This window comes from Natator depressus, chromosome 4, assembly GCF_965152275.1.
Source record: "Natator depressus isolate rNatDep1 chromosome 4, rNatDep2.hap1, whole genome shotgun sequence".
NCBI lineage: Eukaryota > Metazoa > Chordata > Testudines > Cheloniidae > Natator > Natator depressus.
In genome coordinates, this window is record NC_134237.1 from 88,868,343 (window position 1) to 88,890,609 (window position 22,267).

At 42.7% G+C, this 22,267-nt stretch overlaps 1 protein-coding gene across 1 annotated transcript in view; it reads left to right on the forward strand.

Annotated features, from left to right (window-relative positions):
- The first annotated feature begins 11,163 nt into the window (after positions 1–11,163).
- Positions 11,164–22,267, forward strand: part of KDR (kinase insert domain receptor) — a 42,326-nt gene continuing 31,222 nt past the window's right edge. The window contains exons 1-7 of the mRNA XM_074951391.1: positions 11,164–11,419; positions 14,878–14,968; positions 15,605–15,801; positions 17,862–17,986; positions 18,308–18,476; positions 20,143–20,282; positions 21,112–21,283. Coding sequence (XP_074807492.1) covers positions 11,362–11,419; positions 14,878–14,968; positions 15,605–15,801; positions 17,862–17,986; positions 18,308–18,476; positions 20,143–20,282; positions 21,112–21,283 — 952 coding nt within the window. The 5' untranslated portion in view covers positions 11,164–11,361. The remainder of the gene's footprint in view (positions 11,420–14,877; positions 14,969–15,604; positions 15,802–17,861; positions 17,987–18,307; positions 18,477–20,142; positions 20,283–21,111; positions 21,284–22,267) is intronic.

Genomic DNA, 22,267 nt, shown 5'->3' on the forward strand with positions numbered 1-22,267 from the left:
ACTCTGGGTAGGAAGGAGTGTCCATTCTTCTGATGGGCCCTTTCCAGCCCAACAGGGAGGGCTCATCTTGTCTAGTCTCCCACTGAGATCATGGGCAGACTGGTGCATTTCTTGCGAACACTACACCAGGCTACTGTGAAGTGGACACTTTTTGACATGTGTATCTGTAATATCAATAGCATAGCTAATAGTGGGCACGTTTCTCAGGAGTTTTGATGTGGTACAAGAAATATTCCTGTGCCTCCAAAAAGTATGCATTTGTGTATGTGAGTGTGTGTGTAGGGGGTGGGGAGAGAAGAGGGAATGGTATTTTAAAAAACTATTTTAACACAATGTTAAGATTGCATAGTTATCATTTTGGAGGACCCTAGGATTCCAGTGAAGACTGTTAGCTCTTCAAATATACAGATTATCCAATTTCTCAGTGATCTGCATGTGTATCCTGAAAGCAGGATCAAGCCACTAGTAAATATACCATCCCCTCCAATCTTCCCTCCCCTTTTTTTTTACAGAGTTTCTAGTCAAAAGATTATCACTGGTGTTCCAAATAGAATTCCCCAGATGGATTCCCATGCTGTCTATGGCTTTATGTTATACAGGAGATCAGACTGATCTAATGGGCCCTTCTGGTCTTAAAAATCTACGAATCTATGACTCTCATATATTGCTTGCTCTTAGACCTACGTCCCTCTCCAATGAACAAAGTGGAACATATTTTTAACCTTTGAGTGGCCTCACAAGCTACACAAACCCAGTGGGGAATTCAGTAACTGTACTGTCACTTCCTTTCCTGCTGAATCTGCAACCCTGGCAGCACCACTATCTTGTGTCAGTTACTGAGTGTCCAGAGGAGATAATTCAACTCTGGCAATAGCAGGAAGCAGTGAAAGGGTAATATGTTATTAGCAATGATGTTCCTGCTTGGCTATGGGATGGAGAATGGTCACATGTGAAAAAAAGGTGGTCATAAATAGATTGACTAATTGATTTACAAAAGAAAAAATGTGTAGAAAACTCAGTATTTCTTTCTAGTTAGGCTTCTGATTGCAAGAGCTCAGTGAGTCCACTTTAATGGACTGAAAAATGACTCCACACACCACAGTAAATCAAGGACTGTCTCTTCAATCTGATAAACTAATTAGATAATCCATCCTTCCTGAAATCCAGCTCTGTTCTTTTCCAAACCTCATCCATTTACCATTCCGAATGGGGTTTGAACAGAAGCAGAACCTGTCTCTAGTGGGACAATTCTTTCTTTAGGAAGAAAAAGTGGTCACCACCTGGTTAAGTGAGGGGTGAAGGAAGAGGAAAGAAATTAACAGGCAAATAAGCCATTATTTAAGATAAACTTGTACATTTAGTAAGAAAAAGGCTTCTTGTTTTTCAGTAAAGGATATCATTAGCCAGCAGCAGTTGACTTCTTGCTCGGCAGATCAATAGCCATAAATCATGCATTTAGGGAATTTTTAACTCCTTGAAATGTATTGCTTCTCAGTGGATTTGAGGTTTGTAAGTTAAAAGAGGTCCATCATACTTACAGTGTTAGCAGTGTAAATGGATTTTGAGTACACTACACTTGTAGCAAGCCTTCAGCTCCCAACCAAGATACATACCTTTGCAATAACTGCCAAAGATCATGCAAATCTCAGATTGGACTATTCAGTCACATGAGACATTGCAAACCATCTATATCATAGGCTGCAACTCCCACCGTCTCTTGCAGATGAAAGGATGCCAACAATATTCACCATTGGGATGACCTGTGTCAGGGTTCCCTCCTCACTCTGAACTCTAGGGTACAGATGTGGGGACTCACACGAAAGACTCCCTAAGCTTATTTCTACCAGCTTAGGTTCAAAACTTCCCAAAAGCACAAATCCTTCCTTGTCCTTGGAACGGTATCGCTGCCACCACCAAGTGAGTTAGACAAAGATTTAGGAAAAGCACCACTTGGAGTTCCTGTTTCCCCAAAATATCCCCACAAGCCATTTTACCCCCTTTCCTGGGGAGTCTTGAGAGTAAACAAGGTGAGCACAGACCAGACCCTTGGGTTTTTAGGACACTAAAAACCCCAGTCAGATTCTTAAAAAACAGAACTTTTATTATAAAGAAAAAAAGTAAAAGAAACACCTCTGTAAAATCAGGATGGAAGATAATTTTACAGGGTAATAAGATTTAAAACACAGAGGATTCCCCTCTAGGCAAAACTTTAAAGTTACAAAAAAAACAAAACAAAACCAGGAATGAACCTTCCTCTTAGCATAGGGAAAATTCACAAGCTAAAACAAAAGATACTCATTTGCTTGGTATTACTTACTATTTCTGTAATTTTAGATGTATCATTCAGTAGGAGCTGGATTACTTGCTTGGTCTCTCTCTTTGTCTCTGGAGAGAACACCAAAAGCACAAACAAAAACCTCCCCCGCCCCCGATATTTGAAAGTATCTTCTTTCCCCATTGGTCCTTCTGGTCAGGTGCCAACTATGGAACTGATTAACCCTTTACAGATAAAGGAGGGATTTTATGCTACCCTTAGCTGTATGTTTATGACAACCTGTGACATTCAGTCAGATCTAGTCTAGTATCCAAGAAAATTCAAGAGGTTTCAGTCTTTAAAATAATGATTGGTATTTCTGGACCTTAAAGTTCCCCAACTTCTTCTTGCTCTACACATTTTAGGGTCATGTCATATAAGCCTGGTGGTTCAGAAAGACTGGACAGGAGTTCTGTCAAGATCTCCTAGCACCACTGATTACTTGGCTGTAGAAATCATTGTAAAGGAAATTGTTTGAACATTTCCCAAAGAGTTATGTAAATAGAATATTTTCCCCTACTGGCAAAGGTTGACTGAAAAGAATACAAGTGCTACTCACAGCCAATCAGCAGGCTGAGATACTTGCTGACAGAATAGAGTTGTGTTGTTTGCAAATGACATTTTATATCATTTTGAAGTGTAGTACTAACAGGGCGCTTAACACTTTTCAAGTCTCTGGAAGCTGTAGGCCTATGAGATGTAGGCAGTTACATGGCACCCTACTATGCTAGGGGCACCATACATATGTATAGGACTCAGCAGCCACAGTGCTACCCCAGATTCCTCATCCACCTTGCTGTCTGACTCCAGTTCCAGTGAGCCACAACAGAGACAGTTGCATCCCATGAAGTGAGCTGTAGCTCATGAAAGCTTATGCTCAAATAAATTGGTTAGTCTCTAAGGTGCCACAAGTCCTCCTGTTCTTTTTGCGGGTACAGACTAACAGGGCTGCTCCTCTGAAACAGAGACTGAATTACCTAATTGCCTTCCCTGTGCTTACTGCCCTGAAAGTTGTGCTTCAGCTCCACCTCCTGACTTCCTGTTCCAAACAGGAAGGAGATGACCGGAGGTCACAGCCTCATCAAGTAGTACTAGATAAACAAGTGAGGGCTTTTTGTTGTTGTTGGTTTTTTTGCCACAGCCTGAAAGGGATTGCAGACACATACTGCAGGATGAGCGAAGGGTGTGTTGCTGTTAAAACTGCAGTGGTGGAGGGGGGAAGAATGGGACAGGAGCAACAGTCCCAGGAGGGAAGGACACTGGATGGAGCCCTGCATGTGTTGCTTGGCATAGGGCTTTGAAAAACCGAATCCTCAATGTACTACCAAGACTCACAGCCTCTAGGCAAGTGTTTAGGACATGAAGGGAATGGGCTTAACAACTCAAGACCTGAAGCCAAACTTTTCAAATTTGGGTGCCTAAAGTTAGAAGCGCCTAAATCCATACTTGGCAACTAAATGAAATTGGCCGAGGCGTTGAGCATTCACACATCCCAGTCAAGTCAATGGGAAGTTTTGATGCTCAGCACCTCTGAAAATCAGACCAGTTTTAATTAGGTAAAATGTGTGTGCCTAACCTTTGGCACCCCAATTTGAAAAGGGGTGGCCTAGGCCCAGATCCTCAAAATCTGGGCTTTAGGTGTCTAAATACCACTGAGGATCTGGGCCCTAGTGCTTAGCCACACTTGTGTTCATGCACAGTCTGGTTTGTGCTACAGTGCTTTAGCCTTACATTCCCTGCTGAGCAAGGTGCTGAGCAAGGTGCTGCTGGATTGAAGTGGCCCACTGGGAAGATATACACAGAGGCCATTTATAAAGCTCCTGGGTTAAAGCAGCAAAGGCTACGAACCTCAGCGCCAGCCCATATCTCCCCCAGGATGTTGTTTGGAATAATTAAGGAAACAAAAGGCTGCCTGTCTGCCCTGCTGCTGCTGGTTGTCCTGGCCAGGCTCCTAAAGCCAGGGTCCTGGCTGCCTGGGAGGTGCTGATGGCAGCTCTGGGGAGAGGAGTCGTGACTGAGTCAGAGGGGAGAGGGAAGGGGGAGAGACTGGGAGCTGACAGCCTCTTGCCCGATCCCTTTCCAAGAGGCTTTACTGTTTCTTTGTGTCTTGTATTTAATGAGATTTTGGCCACCAAAGTAGCAGATGTATAAACAAAAGCGTGTTGGCCCCCTGTTTAGCTAAGGGGAGACATTCAGCCCCCACTCCCTTTATACAGATCTTGCCCACTGATTAATTTCAGAAAACAGGATTTTCCTAGTTCAGAGGCTGAGGGAGCGAGAAGTAGTTTTATTAGATAAACTACTGCAGGGAAACAAGATGATTCTCCCGGGAATAAAAACAAAACAGAGATGATTTGTTGGGAGTCTCCAGTGCTTCCCATCAAGGTGTGGACAATGAGTTTAAAGCTCAGATCTCATCTGTGCCACTCTCTAAAGAGCCTACTAGCTCCTCTGCTCAGGGGAAACTGAATCAGGGGATCAGGCAATCTGCGTCTATAGGATCCCTCAGTTATGAGCTCTCACATGAAGGGCCAGATCCTCTGCTGTGGCCAAGATCTGTTCAGTGTAGCAGTGGGGCGGGCACTCAGGGAGCCAGTTATAGCCCCGGAATCTCTGGCAGTTTTGCCTGAGACAAAGCCATGGCAGGCTGCTCTGGTCCATGCTAAGAATTGAGTCCCCGAGGGACTGTCCACCAGTTGAGCACAGTTGGGGATGCAGGGAGAGGGCTTTAGGAGTTATCTATGTTGGCTCTATGATTGCTAGGACTCCTGTTGAAATAATATTCCCCAACTGGGGGAAATCCCACTCCCTTTGCATCACTTGAGTGGCTTCATTAGGAGTTAGAGCAATATGCACAGTATAATTTTATGCAAGTGAATCCAAAATGTGTCCTGGCCATATAAACCAAATCTATGCAAATTTAGATTTGGGATTTTATTCTGCATGTTGTTTTAATTTCATTTTAACTCCCCCCTCCTCTCTCTTCCCCATATGTCAGGCTGCTGTCAAATCTCAGTTCTTCCTTTACAACATCTTTAAAATTATTCTTTTCCTCTCCATTCTTCCTGCTAAGACCATATCCAGGCCTTCATCATCCTTGGCCATGACTACTGCAACTTCCTCCTCACTTCTCATAAGAACATAAGAATGGCCATACTGGGTCAGACCAAAGGCCCATCTAGCCTAGTGTCCTGTCTTCTGACAGTGGCTGGTGCCAGATGCTTCAGAGGGAATGAACAGGGCAATTTATTCAGTGATCCATCCCCTGTGATCCAGTCCCAGCTTCTGTCAGTCAGAGGTTTAGGGACACCAGAGCACGGGGTTGTATCCCTGACCATGCTGGGTAATAGCCATTGAGGGACCTATCCTCCATGAACGTATCTAATTCTTTTTTGAACCCCGTTATACTTTTGGCATTCACAACATCCCCTGGCAACAAGTTTCACAGGTTGACTGTGCGCTGTGTGAAAAAGTATTTCCTTATGTTTGTTTTAAACTTACTGCCTATTAATTTCATTAAGTAACCCCCTAGTTCTTGTGTTATATGAAGGGATAAATAATACTTCCTTAATTTGTTCCCTTCCAGGACATCTGAAAAGCTGTGGCAAAAGTCACCTTCCTTTCCTGCTATTCAGCCCACATCACTACCCTGCTTGGATCCCTTCACTGGCTTCTACATTCTTATCATTGGCTTATTGTTATTATTTGCTTCTGGTGATGGCCACCGTGTGCTAGACACTGTACAAACATAAAGGAAGGCACAGCTGCTGCCCTCACTACAAAGATTTTACAATCTAAAAAGAGAGCCAGACAGACAAAGGCTAAGGGAAAGTGGCACGACACACAAGCAAAGTGCCCAAGGTGATGATTGGCCTTGCCTTGTGTTGCTTGGCTTTTTTTGTTTCACAAACATGTACTCTGTCTCCAATTGCCTCTCAACCTTGTCCGGCAAGAAGGAGCCTGTGAGAAGGTGAGAAGGAACCATATGCAGAACCATGTGTGGAACAGGCTGTGACTGCCAGACATTACAGGTCTATGTGGGACTTGTGAGGGAGCAGCAGTGGCTGGGCAGGGAGTCAGTGCAGAGGGGCCCAATGAGAGACACTAGCTGAATCTGGCCTGGAAACCCACAAAATCCTATGTGCTTTGAATAGAAACTGGACTGGAGAGAGCAGCCCAGGGGCTAGGTCTGAAGAGCCCTGGCTCTTGACTGGACTGCCTCCAGGGTCCAAACACTTAACATTATTGCTCACTTAGAATTGTAACTTTTTAAGCCTAGACTTGTACCTAGGATATTTGCAAGCTTTCAGTTTCCTTCCAGCCCAAGTAAAATACCCTTTCCATTAGCTGTGTGTCTGAGTGGTTTTGGGGACCCACGAGGGCTAGTGCATACAAAGCCTTGCTGCTGAGACCCCTACAGTGCTTGCCTCCGAGTCCTGGTACATCTGGAATGCTACTGGCACTTTAGAGATTTGGTATATTCGGGCAAAAGCAGCAGCAATAATTTAACAGTGATAGCCCACCAAGTAAAGACATGCTAAACTAAAGAAAAGTGTAAAATAAGAAAAGCTAGCTAGCAGGAAATATTTGAAACAGCAAAATTGATACAATCTGCTCTGTGTGAAAAAATTACACGTCTCACATTATTTTGAGTTGTCACCACACATACACTCATAAGAACATAAGAACAGCCATATTGGGTCAGATCAAAGGTCCACCTAGTCCAGTATCCTGACTTCCAACAGTGATCAATGCCAGGTGCTTCAGAAGGAATGAACAGAACAGGTAATCATCAAGTGATCCATCCCCTGTCGTCCACTACCAGCTCCTGGCAAACAGAAGCTAGGGCCACTTCAGAGCATGAATTTATATCCCTGCTCATCCTGGCTAATAGCCATTGAGGGACCTATTTTCTATGAACTTATCTAGCTCTTTTTTGAACCCTGTTATAGTCTTGACCTTCACAACATCCTCTGGCAAAGAGTTCCACAGGTTGACTGTGCATTGTGTGAAGAAATACTTCCTTTTGTTTGTTTTAAACCTTCTGCCTATTAATTTCATTTCATGACCCCTAGTTCTTGTGTTATGAGGAGTAAATAACACTTATTTACTTTCTCCACACCCATCATGATTTTATAGACCTCGATCATATCCCCCCTTAGTTGTCTCTTTTCCAAACTGAAAAGTCTCAGTCTTATTAATCTCTCCTCATACGGAAGCTGTTCCATACCCCTAATAATTTTTGTTGCCCTTTCCTGTACCTTTTCACCAAACCAATGACTGGTTTCAGAGTAACAGCTGTGTTAGTCTGTATTCGCAAAAAGAAAAGGAGTACTTGTGGCACCTTAGAGACTAACCAATTTATTTGAGCATAAGCTTTCGTGAGCTACAGCTCACTTCATCAGATGCATATATTTGAGCATAAGCTTTCGTGAGCTACAGCTCACTTCATCGGATGCATATGCATCCGACGAAGTGAGCTGTAGCTCACGAAAGCTTATGCTCAAATAAATTGGTTAGTCTCTAAGGTGCCACAAGTACTCCTTTTCTTGAAACCAATGACTGTGGTCCATTGAGTAAAAAACAATACAAGAAAAATGACAGCCTCACTCAGGGCTCAATCCTGCAAACATTTATGCACATAAATAGCCCTATCGAATGAAACTACCCACGTGAGTAAAGTTACTCATCTACATAAGTATTTGCACAATTGGGGCCTTGTATTCCAAACTCCATAGTAGGGAGTTTTTATTTACCTTTTAGTGCTATGAACATCCCTGGAGCACTGTAGCAATAGTAATAAACAATATGATGATTTGTCAGTTCCTATTGAATAATTCTGTTTAACAAGGTTATATCAACATCAGTGATTGTTGCTTAGTTGCCTGAGTAAGGACTGCAGGATTGGGCCTCTGGTAAATACATTTGTGGTAGACCCGAGGCTAGATTCCTCTAGCCTTTTACCTTGAGAAACCAAAAGCCAAACCATTACTCACAGTGAGATGTCAATGGGACTATTTAAGGAGTAAGATACTACTCCATGTAAGGATGGCAGGATCTGGCCTATGGTCTAGAGCAACTTTTTGAGTCTCCTCCTGGTCCCCATTTGTGCACTTTACAAAAGCAACACACAATCTGCAGTCTTTGCTTAAGAGATGCCAATACTGAAATAATAGATGTATTGTAGGGCAGAGTTGAGATGCTTGGGCATGGCAGTGTAGGGCAGCTTACAAGAATGCTTTCTCAGACATGCTTAGGCCGAAACAGTGGTATTTGGTCCCCACCATTCTCAGGCACCAAAATCACTCAAAAACCAACCAACCAAACAAACCTAAACCTACAACCTTGACATAATACCAATATTATGGTTCAAAAGTCATATTCTGCATAGACTGACAGTCACAAACAATTATAACTGCACATCATCTCATTAAATTAAATAATTCAGTGTAGTGGTATTTTTTGTACAAACAATATTTTAGGAAGCTTGTTCTAATGTATTTGCATGCATATAGGAGCAGTAAAGTGAGTTACAAGTGATTACAATAAAATACAATAATTGGGTCTTGTAATATTTTCATGTTAGTGATTCTCATTTTCTCCCTTTATTTTGATTTGCTTTGTTAACTGGCTAAACTGTTTTTAGGACAAATGCTTTTTATGGGTTATCATCTCCAATCAGAATCTAAGCCAATCTTATTTTAGGTGTCACTTCAGTAACAGAAACAAGAAAGAAAATGCAACATTTACTTACAGCATTGGTTAGTTCTAATTAAAATTAATTTTCACTTTCAGAATTGTCATTTGGATGAAGCTCAATTAGCAATGTGCCATGGCTGATCTATTTACAATTTCCTTGAGAACTTAAATGGAATTGAAAGCTCATGAGACATGTGCTCTTAAGTCACTTAAGCATTTAAGCATCACCACTGTATCATTGGTCTATTATTTATGCAGAAAATATTATTTCGGATAAATATGAACTGCTGCACGTGACTTGTGTCAGAATTCAAATATTTAAAGGCTAGACTGCACCTGAAGGGGCAGCCCTGAGCAAGGGGTGGTATGTGAGTTGCAGCATCCCAGGGGTAGACGTGGGAGTCATTGTGCTTTTAGAGACAACTCTGAGGCACGATTTTTTGCTTCCCTGTGCTCCAGGGAGAGATTGGTAGGAATTGTCACTGATCTGTAGCAAATTATGTCCCCCCCTCCTTATGTGGGTTCAGCTGTGCAGCTCAGAAGAAGACATGGCTGTTCCCTTCCCCATCCATCTTCTCTGACTAAGGATGTGCCTTTTTACTCCTTTATGCCTGGCCTCAATATCCATGTCTTAGCCCAGGTAGGAGTTAAGGGTTGGGTGGTTTTTTTACTCCTCCTTTGTCTTCTGTGTAGGTGTGTAGTACAAGTCACAATCTAGCCCAAAGTCACCACAGCTGAATCTTCATTAGACAGATATCTATGGTTCCCTCGAGGTATTTATTCATCACTAATATGTAAATATACATCTCATTTGACAACCAACCACAGCAGTGGCCCGATATTTAGCAGTCACACCCAGAGCTCTCACAGTCACTTTTGGAAGTGCCTCTAACCCCACCTATGGGATAATGAAGATGTCTTTAAAAAGGCTGCAGATTTCCTGGCCTAACATAATAAAGTGCTGTCAGGAGAATAACAACAGTACATTTTGTTTGAGTGTTGCTCACTTCACTCTTTTTGATTCATATGTTTCTTCTTTTACTTGTAATGTGTTTCATTGGACCTGTGTGCAGAAATCAATATAGAAATTTAGCTGCTCTCACTCTGTCTTTCAGTGAGCTGCAGGGGAGCAATCTCAACGGAAATTGTATTGATCTCCAAATACAGTAAAACAGCTAGAATTGCGCAGCGCTCAAAGTAAAATTAGTGGCTCATTCACTAATTCATTTGCTCTGAGTATTACATGCAAATTTGTTGGTAAATAGAGTAATGCAAAAGGTATATGGCTCAAAATTTTTCATGAACATGCATTTGTTTCCCTAAAAGAGGACCTTTCATAAAAGAATTGCCAACACTTACTATATTTAACGCAAGTGTATCAATAATCTCTAAAAAATGCTTTTGCTAACACTCCCATTTTATATTTTATTTATGCAGAAAAACATATTTTGACAGCTTGGAGATGCTTTTCATCACCTGAATATCACTATATCCATAGTCAAGAGTGGACCAAAACCTCCAAGGCTTATTAAAGACAACCATCCCATTCCTGTCAATGGTATGGCTGTCTGAGTAAAAAGAACTTGATTTGGTCAATAGTGAGAATGGGAAATAGTTTCACCTGGCTGGAAATATCACAGTCCTGGTACAGTTAATTAAAACATCAGGGATGTACTAGACACACCAAGGAAATACTGAAATTATACCAGATCCAAGAGCATATATACTGCCATATACAGTCAGTAGTGAAATAGCGGGACACCTGAACCATAAGAATACACATACATCTAACTATACATATATTGGGGCCACTAGCTAAATGTGCTGGATCTCCTTTGTGAAGTTTTTGATTTAAAGAATCTGCAGGATCAGCCAAGTGCTTTAAGAGGCCAGTGCATCACTCCCAGTTTGAAGGCAGAGGAGGTGAGACTGGGAGGTGAGGTCACCCATATAAAAGGCCATCTGAGTGTTACAAGCGGGGAGCGAAGGGCAGGACTGGGGTGCTGCCTTGGGCTTGTCACAAGCGGAAAGGACTGCATGGGACTGAGCGGACACGTGGGCCACAGGTCCCCTGCGGAGGCGGAGCCGGGGAACGGGAGGGGTGGCACCGCAGGCGTCTGACTCCTCCCCCGGCACAAAGTAGAGGCGCTGCGGGCGGGCGGCTGCGATGCTTGGCAAAGCCCCCAGGTCGCACGGAGCGCTCGTTCCCGCACCCAGGGCGCAGCAGAGGCTCGTCCCAGCCGCAGCCCCGCCTGCGGGGCCAGGATTACCGCCCGCCCGCCGCTTGGCGGAGAAGGCAGCAGCCGGAGCCCGTGTGCGGGCGTGGGGACCCCCCTCCCAGAGCTGCGATGGAGCGCAGGGTGGTGCTGGCGCTGCTGCTGTGGCTGGGGACCCGGCCGGCTCCAGGTAAGGGGCGCTGGGCTGCAGCAGCCGAGGCGCACGGGGAGCTCCCGTGGCCGCTCGGGGCACCTCCCGCGGGGGCCAGTGGAGCGCAGATGCTGGGACACGAGGCTGAGCAGCCGCGCCTGGAACTACCTGAGCCCCGGGGCAGCTGCTCTGATGGGGGCAGGGCGAGGGCCATCCCCGGAGCCCCCCGGGATGCGATGGGAGGTTTGTCCCTGCCCCCAAAGCGAGCAGGCTGGGACGAGCCATACTCCTTACTGTCCGGACATAGGGGCGGGGGCAGGGGAGAATAAACCCACGGCGAAATCCTGCCCCTATTGAAGTCAATGGGAGTTTTGCCCTTGACTTCAGTAAGGCAAAGATTTCACCGTGTGTCCATGGACTGCGTTTGCCGGTGACCTGGGGACGATCCTCAGCTGGGGTGAATTGTGATAGGCAAGTCAAGGAAGCTATCACCATTTACAGCTCCAGGTGAGGATCTGCCCCAGAGCTATTTTTGTTGTTAAAGGTGTTAGCCTTGGCCATGCCCTCCTCCTTCCCCTGAGGTCTCCAGAGGAAGGCTGTTCCTTATCACAGTTCAGGTGCTGCAAAGGCCAGGACATCCTGACTGGTCCCTCCTCGCACGAGAGAGTAGGCAGGTGCACAGGCTGTTGCTTTACAAGGAGAGTTTGGACAGACCACGGAGTCTGATTAGCATGTCCGGCGTGGGAGCCATAATATGACCCCTGAATCTTTTCTAGAAGATACACGAAGGGAGGGACAGTTCTGCCAAACTTTCCCATGCCCAAAGCAAATCTTAATGAAAGGAAAGAAACAAGAGAGAAAAAAAGGAGTTTCCTTCTATTTGCAGAGAGTTAACAATAATATGTGCAAGACACAATGCAACCTACCCCTGCCTCTACAGCCTCAACAAGACTAACTCCAGTGGCTGGAAACATCATCTGTTCACTGTACCACTGGATGGGGAACAAGTGATACTAAATCCTTTAAATTCAGCATGATACGTTAGTGCTATTCTCTGTCCTGTTAGTGGAGGTTACAGAAACTGAGCATAAGCCAAGTAAAAACAATCATACTGAGGTTAATATATTAGCAGAAATTGCATCTTAAATATATAGGGATGACTTTAATAGTTATTATAATAATGCCTATGTTTAGAGCAAAAATAAATAGTTTGACTATTATAGTATGGATATGAATTTCATATCAGACACTTGGATGTTTAGACAATAAATAATGCTATTTTATTGATCCTAGTGTTTGTACATCATGGGTTTTTAAAATGCATTCATAAGTTATCAATGCATTTTCTTTTGGAATAGCCTCCTTAGAGATATGCATAAGAGCAATTGTATTCAATAGCATAATGACAGGTTTCAGAGTAACAGCCGTGTTAGTCTGTATTCGCAAAAAGAAAAGGAGTACTTGTGGCACCTTAGAGACTAACCAATTTATTTGAGCATGAGCTTTCGTGAGCTACAGCTCACTTCATCGGATGCATACTGTGGATGTTTCAAATAAATTGGTTAGTCTCTAAGGTGCCACAAGTACTCCTTTTCAATAACATAATGTTACACATTAAAGAAAATAATCTAGCCAGAGGTTGGTCACAGTTTGATTGAGGCTGAACATTCTTGACTAAATGGAACTTATCTTTAGCTTAGTTTTTAGGTCTAACTAAGAAACACTTATTAAGGAAAAAAAATCTCAATTGTAGTGCAGACCATATTCTGCTCTTATTTAATTGTACCCAAGTCTCGTTGAAGGCACTGGGAGCTATAGGCATGCAGATGGGAGCAGGATTTGGTCCAAGGATAATTTAATTCTGTTTACTTGATAGTTAGATTAGATAAATCATGATTTGCAATGCCTATGATAGAGAGTAAGCTGCATAGTAGACATTGATTTGATTTTCTGTCCTAATTCAAGTTTTTACATTAGTGATGGCTTTCTAGAGGAAAGTGCAACAGAAATCAATTATCGGAAACCTACTGTCAATAAAGAATCTCCCTAGGAAGTGTTTGATAAAAATATAATGAAATCCTGACAAAATATTGAAGCCCCTAGCTCCAGGGTGACTTTACTGTCATTGATAACAGCTCTATTACCATTCATCTGAACTGTCTCTCAATATAATTCACTTGGGTCCTTCCCATACCTGGCGTCATGCTGCTTTATAATCATGGACTTGAATGGTATCAGAAGCGTTGAAATGAGGAAAGAAGGGTGTAGAAGAAATTCCTGTTTGTAATGAAGAAATAATTCTTGCATTTTAAAACATGTTCCTCTTGTTAGATGGGCCTGTCTGCTAGGTATAGAAACATTTGTTTAATTTTATCACTGACAGATTGCACTATTCATAGCTGTTGTGATGGCTGGCAAACGTAAAGGGGCCTAATTCTTTACTGCATTACACTTATGTAACTTCACTAAAGATATTGCACTTACACTGGCATAAAACTGGTGTAACACAATGAAGAATCAGACTCAGTATCACATCCTCAGACTTTACAATTACTGTATTAGCTACATTTAGTTATGAAGACTAGTCAGTTTCTTCCAGACAGTTAAAAGATTAATGAGATGTGTCCCGGTATGCTCGTACCATCGCTGTTCATTTTCTTGTGTAAGTTCACTCACTGACTCCTTGTACATACGTATTTGCATCAGTTCTTCTCTTGTACAAGTGCTCCGCGTTGTCTGGCCAAGGTAATGTTTCAGAACTTACTCAGATCTCTGTACTCATCCTTTACTGACGCAGAACTCCCAAAGGGAGTGAGTATAGTAATAAATGCCGAAAACATCTCTGTGTTCTTTGAAAGATTGCGCAGACTGCCTTACTGGACAGTTACGTCAGAACAAATATTGGAAACGATCTTGCAAGCTTTAACTGACATGAGTATTCTCACTGAATGCAATGGTACCAATCACACAAGTAAGGTTTGATAGGAACAGGTTTTCTTAGGGTTTCAGGCAACGAAGGAACCACATTAGAAAATATGATAAAGGAAAATAAGATTGGGTCAGATGACCTTGAGTTTATGATGCACTATGCAAAATAACTCTTAGCAGAATTCGTTAATCAGCAGCCTTGGCAAATTTATTATTCAATTTATTATAAGACCTTTCCCAAGGGAGTGAGATCATCAGATGAAGGTTCACTTTATTTCAATGTCCCATATCCTCTTGTTAGACCTTGAAGTTGGTAATGCAAAACAACAGGAACTCCACCCGAGCTTTATGAATTGCAGAACTATTCTGCTAGCTCATGACCATCTGCCCATTCTTCCTGTTATGACAGAGCTCTTGAACTTCTGGGATGTGTGGAAAGCAGTAGAACAGTTTAAACATGAAGCAAATAGGTCAACTTAAAAGATGCTATATATACATTTAGCCAGTGCTTTTCTGAATTTTATCTGATATGTTTTTGGCACATTAATTTATTGATTTTATTTTTGCAGGCTTGTTTATTTCTCTGGATCAACCAAGTCTTAGCACCCAAAAAGATATCCTAACAATAACTGCAAATGATACTCTAAATATTACTTGCAGGTAAGGGCAACTTTGGCCTGCATTATGAGGATGACAATGATTTATTAGTTTAATTTTGATATAGAAGTGGACCCTTCCTTCTACTTCCTCTTTTCTTGTCCCCCTATCCCCTTCTCCACTGCAGGCCTTGGGCTGAGTATTAGAGGGTTACATCATGAGGAGATTAAAGAACAAAACAAAAGCTATTGGCTAATCAGGGGATGTTCTCAAGAGTCTAGTGTGTCAAGTGTGTTAAGTTAGCCCCTGGGTAGCCCTAGCCACTCCCCTCTGTGGAAAAGATGGGGTGCAAGCAGCAGGGATTGGGGAGAGTACTCTGGAACACAGTGGAGTTTGCTGGGGCAAAGCAGAGCCTTTGTCACCTCGATTGCCCCCTTTTTGGAGTCTTTGTGTGGCTTAGATTCATCACCTCTTAATACTCAAATGAAGAAACTTTCTCGTAGCCCTGTGGAATTGAGCATCTCACACTCATTTATCGGATTTCGCATGTTTCTTAATATTAAATAATTAAGTTTGTCTAATAGCTATTTGTCCTGAAGTTAAAATGGACCATTTGAGAACGAGTAGGACTGAGTTTTCCTGACATGGTGATAGCAAGCCCCATTTGCTCTAATATCTCTCCCTCCTTTGTTTTGCTAGTGGTCAAAGAGCATTGGAGTGGCTGTTGCCTAACAATCAGAGCAGTTCTGAGAAACATGTTGCAGTGACGGACTGCAGGGACGGCCCCTATTGTAAGATGCTCACTCTTACAAAAGTAATAGGGAATGACACTGGGGACTACAAGTGCTTTTACAGAGACACCCAGGCAACTACAAGCATTTATGTCTATGTTCAAGGTAGGTGGTTACAAGATTCATATGCGATTCCTACCTATCAATAAGATTAAAAAGAAACAATGGTGTAACAGGCATTTCAAAAAGCTTTGTTCTGAAGTAATGTTCATTGGATTGCCCACAGAAAAACCTATCTGACAAAGCATAAGCCTCAAGATCAACAGTTGTAAGCTGGAGACTGTCAGCTTAAGAAGAAAGCAGTTACCTGTCCAATTTTCACCAAGGTTTTAAGGAAAACAAGAAGATAAATATACATCCATTCTATAGGTGCTAGATCCTGCAGTCTCTCCTTTCATTGAACTCCAACTGAAGTTTATGGCCACTCCATGTTAGTAAATAACTGCGGAAATTGTCCCTTAAGGTACTGATAAGTGGTTAAAGTAGATTGAAACGAGAGGGAACTTTCCTCTCATCATAACAGTCAAGGAAGTGGGGGAGATCAGACTTCTTTCATGAGACTTCTAGCATTTCCCATTTGATCAAGCTACAAATTTTACATAGCATAATGGCATCTCATGGTTTTTCAATCCTTCCATTTCCAGCCAAAATGTGGAAACACAATGTGTGTGCAAAAATATGTACAAAAAGCCAGCCAAACGTATTTGACTCTCAAAAAACGTATTTGACTCTTTTGGTTTTGAGTGAAGGTGCAGCTCCGTTTGTACTTTACATTATCCTTATTAGTTCTATGCAGGTCATATCACACAAATACATTTGCCTACACCATATAAATTTGTGTGGGTGGAGCAGTAAACAGAACAATGCAGCAGCAGAAACTTAGCATATATTTTAGCTGTGATGGTAGGAACATTTTTCGAAAGTAAACTATGAGATCTTTGATCACAGCTTTTCTTCTCAGTGGCAGCTTTTGGAGATATTTTTCAGGTACAGTACAGATGATAACCTTAAGTTGTAAGTGAGGCATTTGCACCACATAAAAGATTACTTCATGCTGAGCTTGGCCTCCTGTCTTTTAGCTTCCAAAGGTTTACGTGCCTGCAGCACTTCCTCCTGTCCTGCTGACCAGGCTGGCTTTACAATTAAAATTGGGACCAATTTCCTGATATTGGAATTCTTGGCCTTGTGAAATTGACATTCTGTATGCAAATTTTTGTGTGGAATTACTACATGTCAATATGTTAGTTACCATAAATAGAAAAGTCCCTGTTCCCATAATTAATAAAATCTATATCTGCAGCAATTAGCCTAATTTACTTCCCCAGATCCTAGCCCACACATCAGTACTGGGATCTGATCTGTTTGCATGGAGAACTACTGTAGACTTCAGTAGGAGTTTCACACATGGGAGGATTACAGGGTATTTTTACATAGCACTCACATTTGTATTATCTAACAGGACAATGTTCAGATCAAGTCTGAAATTTGGTCTACCTTACAGCTGTTGAACTCTGATGGGGAAATCCAGATAGACTTCAAGAACTAAGTTTTCAGAACTCATGCTTTGAGTTGCACCCATTTAGATAGCTGCACACACAGAAAGGCATTAGACTAAGCCCCTGACTATTTTCACTGTTGATTATCTGGCATCAATTATCTGTGCACGCTTGCATGCACAGGTTAGTTACTACAATTTATGGTCAGATTTTTGAAAAGTTGGTTGTTAATATATAGTTTTGTTTATAAAGCCACTTATTTATTGTTGAGAATTTTAAAAAGAATAGCTATTATTTTAGGGGTTATGAAGCACTTAGCTACTTATAACTAATATTGAGATCCATTCCTATAGTCCTTATGCAGGCATAAGTCACCTTGACTTAAATTGGAGTTTTGACTGAGTAAAGATGTCAGGGTCAGGCTCCCAGAATGGTGTTGACACCATTAATGTGTATTTGGGCATGATGGTACTGTAAAAAGAGGAGGAGTTAAACTTAATAGTGATGTCAATTTCATCTCCATTCACAAACAAGAAAAGTATAAATGTTTGCCAACTAGAAAAGGACACCATAGATAGGAAAGGAAAGAAAAATAAGAGGGGAAAAATAGCATGTTGTGTCCTTTCAAACAAAGAGATTATAACAAAGGCAAATCAAATATTCTTTTAGATTACAGATCTCCATTTGTGACTTCAGTTAGTGACCAACTTGATGTTATATACATTACTGGGAACAAAACAGTGGTGATTCCATGTCTTGGATCCATATCAAATCTCAATGTATCACTTTATGCGGTAAGAAAAAAGCCAAATATTTCATTTCTTATCTCTAGAATTAGCGAAATGTCAATTTACATAAATACAGTGGATTAAAATAGATATCTTAAAAAGAACATCTTATCTTTGGAAATTACGAAACTTACAAACAGAATGGGAATGCTACAACTATACTAACAAATTATACTTCTTGTGTAAAGATCGGTTGACTGCAGTGAGAATGTGGCCTGAGTCAGGATGTCAAGTCTGGATCCATAATGTTGTAGTAAATATTAGACTTACAATATGAATTTGTTTAGTTTTGGAATTTTACTGAATGTTTTATTGGTCTTTTAACAGAGGTATCCAGAAAAGTTATTTGTTCCTGATGGTAAATCAATCTCATGGGATAATAAAAAAGGCTTCACTATTCCCAGTAACCTGATCAGCTATGCAGGCATGGTCTTCTGCGAAGCTAAAATAGATGATGAAAGTTACCAGTCTGTGATGTACATAGTTGTGGTTGTAGGTAAGCCAAAGATTACTCTCCATGGTCATTGTTTTAGGCAGTGCTATTTTGCTTAGTGCAACATATTGAGCAATTACATTTGATTGGACTGTAGATCAGGAATACTGAAAATGCAATTAACACAAAATGCGTGTTTTAATATGTATTGCTTTGAAAAAAAACACCACCTGAATTTAAAGGGAAAATGTTATTGTGTTCTGTTTTGGGTAGATCACCGGCATCTGTGGGGAAGGAGGGATAGCTCAGTGGTATGAGCATTGGCCTGCTAAACCCAAAGTTGTGTGTTCACTCCTTGAGGGGGCCATTTAGGGATCTGGGGCAAAAATTGGGGATTGGTCCTGCTTTAAGCAGGGGGTTGGACTAGGTGACCTCCTGAGGTCCTTTCCAACCCTGATATTCTATGTGCTTGGGATTTTATCTGCTCTGCCTTGATGCTACTTTTTTCAGCCATGCAGGGTTTTATTTTTCCTAAACTCCCTCTCTTTTGTAATGAATGTCAGCAGAGAGTGAAGGACCTTGAAAACAGGCACCCCAAAGTATCATTAGCAGCTCAGGGAAGAAGAGAGGGTTCCAGCTTGCTGTGAGGAGAAACAGGGGACCACGTCACACTAGAAATGCAAAACCTGGCCTGCCCCCAAGAAATTCTTGTTTCCCTGCATGCTAATGCCCTGGGCCTACCTGGGATGAATACAGCTCTGACACATTGAAGTTACCTGCTCCTCCAAGGGCAACATGAGGACTCCTCGTAGGCCCCCACCATGCAATGACCTCCTCTTGGACTGTTGAGCACACTCCTACCTCCAGGGTTGGAAGAGGCCAATCCCACACCTCATTGTGACACTGTGGCCTTGGCGAGGTAGGATCAGCACATTCTCATCTAGACTCAGAGATTCCCAAAGAGAGGAAGAGGAAAAATAGGGATAACTCACCACCCCATCTCACCACCCCAGCAGTTTCCCCACAATTCATCATCCTCTGCCTGGTTTTGAGTCATTTGGGATTTTTGGATATGTTTTGCCATGTTTTACATTTTTTATTACAGGCTTTATGCCTTGGACAGTTTTGCTAATGTCAAATTGTTGGTAGTAAAGTTCCAAGCACAAGTCCAGACGCCCACTTTTGGTCTATCATATTATTTGGGGAGTGGGGTTTGTTTCCATGCTGTTGTGAATTTTGTGGTTCACCATTGAGATTCTCCTCTGTGTGCTCTCTAACATTGTAAGGGACCAAGAAACCCTTTCATAAGAGTTGAGGATGCTTAGCAGGTCCCAGGATCTGGTCCAACATCTCTCTCTGAGTCCATCTTAGAAGTATTGATGTCTCACCCTGTCAGCTTCTTTTATCTTACTGTGTCTGACCATAAGGAAGCTTCTGGCAAATGGCCTCACAGTAGCCCGCTCACTCTGCATGTGCTAAAATCTGAAAGTAGACTGTACGTGCCCGAGACCCATTGTGTGTCAGTACAACTTTTGGACATCCTGACCCTCTTCATCTCCACTTTTTGAATTTGGGTGTATGCCCATCTCCCCAGTGCACTTAAGCTTCTGGGATTTCTGCTGTGTGGGTGTAACTCCTAAGGGAGAGAGTAAATGCCATTGGGAAAGCGGCACCCTTACGTCACTCCACAGAATGTTTTTTCAAACTCTGTTCCTTTTGCTTCTTCCAGGATACAGAATTTATGACTTAACTATGAACCCTCATCACCAAATAGAGCTGGCAGCAGGGGAGAAACTAGTTCTAAACTGTACTGTGAGGACGGAGCCGAATGTTGGAATTGATTTCAAATGGGACTACCCTTCTGTTAAGGTAAAACAATCATTTCCTAATACCGTGCCCTAGAGCCCTGAAAGAAGCAACCTCTTGCTAGAAACACAAAAGGATGCGCCTGTGTTTTAGCTTCCATGGTTATTTTAGCTTCCAAAGACAAAATAAAAGTTTGGGTTAACCACTTACTCTGTAAATATTAACAAACCTGCTGATGATATATGCTCTGGTGGGTGGCACCGAGTGGCACAGCTGCAGCCTGGCAGCCCCAGAGCTGCAGCTGCTTCGGAGGCTGGGGGGAGAGCAGCATGGTCAGAAGCGGGGAGAGTCTGGCCCCGCCTCTTCCCTTCTGGCTCTGCTGGCTGTGCTGCCTCTCCTTGCTCCCTCTGTTGGGGGGAGGGGCTGTGTCCCACCTCTCCCCCTCTCTATACCCGTTCAGAAGCCGACCCCCTTCTCTGGTGCTTCCCTTTTTTACTAAAAAAATTCAGCTTATGAACGAGTATATATGGTATATAGCATGGATTACAGTTCTGGGGGGCCCTGGGCCAGAGCAAGTAGGGGACCCTCCTCACCCCTTCCACCTGCACCCCAACCCTCACTGCTCCTGCAAGGGAGCAGGGTTGGGGCACAGGGGCTTGCCCCGCTCTGCCTGGGGAGTGGGATTGAGCTGTGGGGGCTTCTCCCACTCCCCAGCAGGCGTGCCAGGCAGAGCGGGTTGGGGTATAGGGGTGTCCATTTTTCCGGGGCCCCCCAGTTGGCCAGGGCCCTTGGGCATGGACCCCATTGGCCCAGTGACTAATCCGCCACTGGTGTGGAGGGTCGGGGGAAGAGCTGGAATGAACTGCTTCTCAGAGCTTTTACTCTGTTACAGGGAAAACGTGCTACAGTCAGAGACTTAAAAACATCATCAGGGAATGAGCCGAAGAAGTTCGTAAGCACTCTTACCATAGACCATGTGTCCTTAAATGATAGAGGCCGATACAACTGCACAGCATTCAGTGGCCTTATGACTAAGAAAAACAGCACGTATGTCATTGTCCATGGTATGGAATTCTCTGATTTAATTCTGGATATTTATAGGCGGGGATTGTTGGGATGGAAAATGCATAAGTTGAAAGCAATTAGCTGCACAGTATGTCAATCAAAATGTTTGCCATATAAACACTCTGCTCTGAACTGTCAGCCCCAGTGTTTCCATTGCTTCTAGTTGTTTTCAGTAGCATTGTTATAGCTCAAAGTTTTTCTATTTTCATGTTAAAGGGTTTTCTCTTAGGACCTGATATGTGAGTATCACTGAAAGCTGTTACGTAGTCTAGAAAAAACTCAGGGAGAGACTAAATAGAGGGACCGCCAGCCATTCTATGTGGTACTGTAACGCTGAAACTGTATATTTCCGGTCAGATTCTGCCACTCTTCCTCATACTGAATAGCACCTGACTCCACAGGTAGTTCCACTGAGTCCATTGTGGCTACCTGCAGAGAAAGGTGTTACTTGCATGAGTAAGGGTGACAGAATCCAGCCCTGGGCTTTTTGCATTCCGAAAATTGGATTCAGCTTTACTTTTGGTCATAAGGAAATGACTCAGAGGAAATGACTCTGGTCAAATCCTATCCTTCCTCAGTCCTCAATCAGGCAAAACTCCATTGACTGCAAAAAGCTGAGTTTGTGGAATGAGTGAGAAAGAATGGCAGGATTTGGTCCAATATTAACTCATGCAGCAGCACTGCTAGTTATGGATGTACTGTATGTCTTACACTGGAGCAGTAAGGCTGACTTGAAGTTGTGATTAAGTCTGATTCTCACCTTCAGCATTTTGATTTTTTCAATTCAAACTGACCATAGTCCATTCTTCTGCCAGGACAAGAAACAGTCCCCCCTTCTCTATCACAGCTGCATCAGATATTAAACAGATTCTCTCTTTGATCTTAGCCAAAAGGCCAATCATGCTGTTGGGTTGATTACAATTTTGCTTTCTGTGGTTGCAGAAAAGTAGTGTAAATCCTTTCAGAGTTGTGGGATTTTTTGG